The sequence below is a fragment of the Rhamphochromis longiceps genome, linkage group LG9, assembly GCF_057381845.1.
Source record: "Rhamphochromis longiceps isolate RC_006_pf linkage group LG9, R_longiceps_female_GT1.1, whole genome shotgun sequence".
Lineage (NCBI taxonomy): Eukaryota > Metazoa > Chordata > Actinopteri > Cichliformes > Cichlidae > Rhamphochromis > Rhamphochromis longiceps.
This window is the reverse complement of record NC_140565.1, coordinates 37,385,749-37,393,248: the sequence shown is the minus strand read 5'-3', so window position 1 is coordinate 37,393,248 and position 7,500 is coordinate 37,385,749. Positions and strand designations below refer to the sequence as shown.

At 43.3% G+C, this 7,500-nt stretch overlaps 1 protein-coding gene across 1 annotated transcript in view; it reads left to right on the top strand.

Moving 5' to 3' along the window:
* Positions 1-7,450, top strand: part of LOC146662846 (uncharacterized) — an 11,135-nt gene extending 3,685 nt beyond the window's left edge. The window contains exons 3-4 of the mRNA XM_085419437.1: positions 2,753-3,349; positions 4,128-7,450. Coding sequence (XP_085275563.1) covers positions 2,753-3,349; positions 4,128-4,421 — 891 coding nt within the window. The 3' untranslated portion in view covers positions 4,422-7,450. The remainder of the gene's footprint in view (positions 1-2,752; positions 3,350-4,127) is intronic.
* The last annotated feature ends 50 nt before the right edge of the window (positions 7,451-7,500 follow it).

The following is a 7,500-nucleotide window of genomic DNA, read 5'->3' as shown; positions in this document are numbered from 1 at the left end:
GCTGACTGCACTCCACGAGCGTCTGGCAGCACAAATGAACCAGCTGCTAGTTAACGAGAGACACCCGGAATGGCTAACCGAAGGTCGGACGGTCCTGATCCCCAAGGACCCCAAGAAGGGAGCGGTCCCCTCCAACTACCGACCAATAACCTGCCTCAGTACTACATGGAAGCTCCTGTCAGGCATCATATCGGCTAAGATGAACAGGCACATGGGTCAATACATGAGCGGGACACAGAAAGGAATTGGCAAGAATACCAGAGGTGCAAAACACCAGCTACTGGTAGACAGAACAATCAGCCGAGACTGCAAGACCAGACTGACCAACCTGTGCACTGCCTGGATTGATTACAAGAAGGCCTATGACTCAATGCCCCACAGCTGGATACTGGAATGCCTAGAATTGTACAAGATCAATGGGACCCTAAGAGCCTTCATCAGGAACTCAATGGGGATGTGGCGTACAACACTAGAGGCCAACTCCAAGCCCATAGCACAAGTTACCATCAAGTGCGGGATCTACCAAGGAGATGCTCTGTCCCCACTGCTGTTCTGCATAGGCCTGAACCCCCTCAGTGAGATCATTAACAAGACTGGCTACGGATACCGACTACGGAACGGAGCAGTTGTCAGCCACCTCCTGTACATGGATGACATCAAGCTGTATGCCAAGAGTGAACGAGACATCGATTCACTGATCCACACTACCAGGCTATACAGCAATGACATTGGAATGTCATTCGGACTGGAGAAGTGTAGTCGGATGGTAACAAAGAGAGGGAAGGTAGTCAGAACTGAGGGGATTGAACTACCAGAAGGCAACATTGCAGACATAGAGGACAGTTACAAGTACCTGGGGATCCCGCAGGCAAATGGGAACCATGAAGAGGCCGCTAGAAAGGCTGCAACCACCAAGTACCTGCAGAGGGTCAGGCAAGTCCTGAGGAGTCAGCTGAATGGTAAGAACAAGATCCGGGCCATCAACACATACGCCCTGCCCGTGATCAGGTACCCTGCTGGGGTAATAGGCTGGCCAAAGGAGGAGATAGAAGCCACTGACATAAAGACAAGAAAGCTCCTTACCATGCATGGAGGGTTTCACCCCAAGTCCAGCACCCTGAGGCTGTACGCTAAGCGGAAGGAAGGGGGCCGGGGACTGGTGAGTGTCAGCACCACAGTCCAGGATGAGACAAGGAACATCCAAGAATACATTGGGAAGATGGCCCCAACTGACCGAGTGCTCAGTGAATACCTCAGGCAGCAGAAACCCAAGAAAGAGGAGGGAGACGAGGAACCATCATGGAAGGACAGGCCCCTGCACGGTATGTACCACCGGCAGATAGAGGAGGTGGCTGATATCCAGAAATCCTACCAGTGGCTGGACAAAGCTGGACTGAAAGACAGCACAGAGGCACTAATCATGGCAGCACAAGAACAAGCTCTGAGTACAAGATCCATAGAGGCTGGGGTCTATCACACCAGGCAAGACCCCAGGTGCAGGCTGTGTAAAGATGCCCCAGAGACAATCCAGCACATAACAGCAGGGTGCAAGATGCTAGCAGGCAAGGCATACATGGAACGCCATAACCAAGTGGCCGGCATAGTGTACAGGAACATCTGTGCCGAGTATAACCTAGAAGTCCCGAGGTCAAAATGGGAGATGCCCCCAAGGGTGGTGGAGAATGACCGAGCTAAGATCCTGTGGGACTTCCAGATACAGACGGACAAAATGGTGGTGGCTAACCAACCGGACATAGTGGTGGTAGACAAACAGAAGAAGACGGCCGTAGTGATCGATGTAGCGGTTCCGAATGACAGCAATATCAGGAAGAAGGAACACGAGAAGCTGGAGAAATACCAAGGGCTCAGAGAAGAGCTCGAGAGGATGTGGAGGGTGAAGGTAACGGTGGTCCCCGTGGTAATCGGAGCACTAGGTGCGGTGACTCCCAAGCTAGGCGAGTGGCTCCAGCAGATCCCGGGAATAACATCGGAGATCTCTGTCCAGAAGAGCGCAGTCCTGGGAACAGCTAAGATACTGCGCAGGACCCTCAAGCTCCCAGGCCTCTGGTAGAGGACCCGAGCTTGAAGGATAAACCGCCCGCAGGGGCGTGCTGGGTGTTATATATATATATTATATATATATATATATATATATATATATATATATATATATATATGTGTGTGTGTGTGTGTGTGTGTGTGTGTGTGTATATATATATATATATGTATGTATATATGTGTATATGTATGTATATATGTGTGTATGTATGTGTATATGTATGTATATATGTATGTATATGTGTGTATATGTGTATGTAGGTAGGTAGTAAAAGTAAAAAATTCCCAAGGTTACAATCAGACTATGAAGTTTTCCTTCACTGAAACAAGCTAGTAACTGATACTTTTGATTTATTATCATTTAATAAATTAGAAAACTATAAAAATATATAATATATAAAACAGTGTGGACCTTACTACTCTTACTGTGTTAGCATGCTAGCACTACTATTAGTCTCCAGCAGGAAGGATGGGCAGGATTTTAGAGTGTTTGAACAGTCATTATTATTTTTAACACCATTTTGGATGTAATGTGTTAGAACTACCAGCAGGTGGGGATAAGAGACGTTTAAGGTGTTTGGTGCCACACTCCACCTTCAGGTTTAAAGCTAGTGTTAATGGAGGGAGTTTGAAGGTTGAGTTTGTTCCACGACTGCATTTCACTCACTGCCTGTTTGTATCTCTGTCACTGCAGGACCAACATGGAGCGAGAAGTCAGCGCTCTCAGGAGGCCGACAAACCTCACAGAAGAAAGAGAGAGAAAAAACACACCTGTGACGAGTGTGGGAAGGATTTTACTGTGAAGGAGTCACTAAAACAGCATCAGGTCATCCACACTGGAGAGAGACCATTCAGCTGTGACTTGTGTGGAAAGTCTTTTTCTTGGAAAAGTTCCCTAAGAACACACAAACTCATCCACAGTGGAGTTAAAGCGTACAGCTGTGATCAGTGTGGCAGAGCTTTTACTCAAAGAAGCAGCTTACAGAATCATCTAGTTACCCACTCTGGAATTAAGGCATACAGCTGTGACATTTGTGGAAAAATGTTCAGCCACATAGAGACCCGAAATACACACATACGCATTCACACCAGACATGATGTGTACTGCTGTGATCAGTGTGGCAAACCGTTTACAACAGACGCAAAGTTACGACAACACATGTTTACCCACACTGAGGAGAGACCTTATAAATGTGACCTGTGTGAGAAGACTTTTAAATCTCCACGTCACCTGAGACAACACCAACAGATCCACACCAGAAAGAGACTCTACAAGTTCAGCTACTGTGAGGTATGTATTTATATTGTTATCTTGTCATTTTAGCCTGACTGTTTGGAACAACTCTGCTCATTAAACTGTGTTAGCATGTTAGCAATTCTACTGCATGGAAAAGCAGCTCTGAGTGATTATTCAGATTTTCATTTTAGTTATGAGTTTTGTTTATACGATCATGAAAAACTAAAAGTGGTGAAAAATAATATGATGCTGTTATTTAATGTTCAGGCAGTTTCCTGGTATATCATGATATTGTTATTATTTCACCATAAATGGCCTTTTGTTTACAGAGGCGTATTCCTCTATCAGGAGTACATGTAATAAAATAAAACACAAATGAAAATAAGCACAAAACCAAAACTTTCAGTAATCTTCTCTTATGGTTAACAAAGTTTTATGACTATGTATTATTATAATTGCAGTGTCATGGGGGTAGTAGTGTTTTTCTTGTGTCCCATTCAGCTGAGTGTTTTAACTGCACAGTTACAGTGTTATTAATGCAGTATTAATTTAGTATTACTGCAGGATTACATTAGTAGTTTAGCACTGTGTTGGTACCCTGCAAATATTAGCATAGTAGTACTTTAGTGTAACTCAGATGTTACTGTAATATTAAATAAGTATTACTGTAGTATTATGGTGGTAGTATTGTAGTTATTGCAGCCCAGTAAACTGAGTGTGTTGAAACAGTAAAATGTAATTGTACGTCTGCAGAGATGCTCTTTATTTCAGGCGACGTTCAGGATTAAAATGTTGAAGGACTGACTTACACTGTGTTTGTGTCTTTGTTCAGAAGCAGAGCGACACAGATGGATCCAGTTCTCAACCCTGTCATCACTGTGGTGGTGGGAAAGACTTTCGTTGTGACTTTTGTGGAAAAACTTTCAGTCGAAAACATACCCTAAAAGTACATCAACGTAAACACACTGGAGACAAACTGAAATACTGTAAAGAATGTGGGAGAAGCTTCACCAGATTAGTGGATTTAAAAGAACATGAACTGATTCACAGTGGGGTTAAAAAGCACCTCTGTGATCAGTGTGGGTCATCCTTCACCACTGCAAGTGACCGTAAAAGACACAAATGAGTCCACACAGAAGAGAAACCATACAAGTGCAGACACTGTGACAAAAGCTTCTCACAATCAGGCAATCGTAACCTTCATGAACATACACACATGGAAGGAAACTACAGCTGTGACCAGTGTGACAAGAGCTTCAGGAATCTCAGTTCATACTCCGAACACAAACGATCCCACGTTACTAATAAACTGTTTCACTGTTACCAATGTGCCCAAACATTCACGTCATTATCTGCTCTGTGCAAACATCAGTGTGATCACTCAGGGCTGAAATCACTCCCATCACAGTGAATCTGAAGAGACAGAAAGATCCTTTTCTGGTTTCGGGGTCAGACTTAAAACCCTTGAGGTCAGGCTCCACAGAGTTCAGATGTAAAAATGTGATGAGGCAGCTGTGAATGAACATGTTCCTCTAGTGTACTGAGAAAAATTAAACAGATGATGAATAAGATAAACATGTTAAACTGTGTTATAGACAGTGATGCACCTAGCTGCTACTCAGGTGCACATGTGTGACAAAAATTACGAATGCGTAGTGACACTTATGTTACCAAGCGCCTTTGCGTACTTGACCATCTCATTCAACTTGACACGTGTTGCTGCAGCTTCTTTGGTGTTTCGCCACCACCTAAGAAAATACTTTTTTCAGAAAACTGGCTCCAAAGTGCCGTGGCTTGAATCTAACAACGAGTGTACTGAAATGTGGTGCAAGTCATTGCTAATAAACAAGCTAGCTGAGAAGAAATGTCCACATTTATATTCTGAGGATATTATTATTATAGCGGCTAGGAGTAAATGTCAGACATGCATATCATTCACGTGAAGGGGGCACGGATCGTGCAGAGCATCACACCATCAGCGGGGAGTTAGGAGCCAAATTGCAGTCTGCCGAATTTTGGGGGATGCTTTCCGATGGATCTGTGGTCGTTGAGCAGGAAATCATTTACATTGTGTCTGTGTCCAGCAATGGAGAGTTTACCTCTGACTCTCTTGGACTGATTGAACTGGGTGCTGACCGCACCGCACAGGGATGGACTTGTGAGACTTCCTGAGGACACAGGCTTGGATGACTGGACAACAAAGTTGGTCGCTGCATGCACAACCGAGGCTGCTATCAACGTGGGTATCTTCAATGGCGTTGTGCCAAAACTCCGGCAACTTGCTACAGTTGGAGACTCCCTTGTGCAAATTCTGTGCACAGCACACACACTGGGAGATTTCTTAAATTCAGTTGATCACAAGGATCCTTACTGTGAGACGTTTAATCGCTGTGTGGTCAAGCTGATGCAGTTTTATTTGCAAAAAAAGTGGAGCAAAAAAAAAAAATGCTTGAAGACCACCTGCCAGCCATTATAATGTAACTGGCTACAAGTGATAACTTGTAGCATATCTGCAATAGAGCGTTTTCAATGCGTACTAAAAACCGTCCTGGTACTCACCTGAGTAGCTCACTAAAAAAGTTATGTGCACCCCTGGTTAGAGTCTGACAGCTGCTGGTAAGAATGACCTGCAGTAACGCTCCTTCCTACACTGTGGGTGTAAAAGTACTGCTGAACGAGCTGCTCAGTGCTTGTACCGTCTCATGCAGAGGTGGGAGGTGTTGTCCATGATGGATGTGAGCTTAGACCAGCGGTCCATCATTTGTTTCGTACCAGGTCGCGAGAGTTGAGGCTCGGGCATGAAATGTATGGTTTTCAGGGTTTTTTATCGTTAACTCGGTTTCCCTGCGACTTCTCCCGTGTGTTATGAATAAATTTTAAATATTTACATGTTACCATAGCGACCAGAGAGCATTAACGGGCAGAGAGGAGGATGTTACTCTCAATGTTGTTGGCGCATTTCAGGAGGAGGCTGCTTTCCCGATCCGGGAAAATATTTTTTGACATTAAACTGGTCCGTGGCGCAAAAAAGGTTGGGGACCGCTTGCTTAATACATGATAGACACCAAATACAGTTAAACATGCCAGCTAACATTAATATTCTGATTCAAAAGTTTCCATTGAAACTGAGAGAAAAATGAAACAGGATCTTCAAGAGGACTGGCCAAAGAGCATGTTTCCCAGATTTTGGATAACAAATGGAGTTTCAGCTGTGCAAAGGGTCATAGCAAAATGTTTATTCTGTAAACTATGGAGGAAAACCCAGCCAACAGTACAGCGTAGTATTGTAAAACGGTATGTAGTAGTGCTCACTTGCATGACAAGCAGAGCCGTGCACCTTGAAGGGATTACTTTTTAGATACTGACTCATGTTTAATGCAACATCACAAAGTTATTGCTTGTCATGAAGTGAAAACCAGCTCTCCCTCCAGGACTATTTGACAGAAAAGAAGGTGGGAACAAATCCAGTACATTACAGACCTCTCTGGAAACTGGATTTGAGAATATTTACCACTGCTACAAGAATGACAGAAATGGATAAAAAGTTGTTTTGTGCCTGGAGATGTTGTCATGGTTAGATCCCAATGTAAAAACCTCGAGGGTCTTGGGTATTCTGAAAAATCATAACAACCTTTGCAGATAAGAAAGGTCTGGTACGTGTAGTTCGTCTTCACACAAAAACAAACGTGATTGAAAAACCTGTAACGAAAATTACTTTTGTTATGTGAAGCTACAAACTGATGAACTAGATTACTGGTAGAAGGGTGTATGAATGAAACATGGTCTGCCCTCTTATGCATATTGTATGAATGTATCATGACTTATTATGGCTCCTTTAAGTTAAAAACCACTCCTGCATGTTTTAGTAATAAAATCTTTGATCAGTTTCATAAATTGTAACACTGCTCATTTTAAGTGTTTTTCATTTAGTGCAACAGCTGGATATTAACCTCATAATCAACATAAGCAGCAAACATAATATAGCCATGAGATGTATTTTGTATATTGTGCAGGAAAAGCTGCTCTGTACCGTAAACGCTGAGCATCAAAGTCTGTGTCCAGCCAGAGACGTCTACCTCAGATAAAACTGACATATTAGATATCAAATAACTGAAATGGCTGAAACTTTAATCCCAATGTAAAACAGAAGAAAGTTCCTCCATCTCTTTAACTGTGTTTTGTTCTGTACTTTGTCATAAATTTGT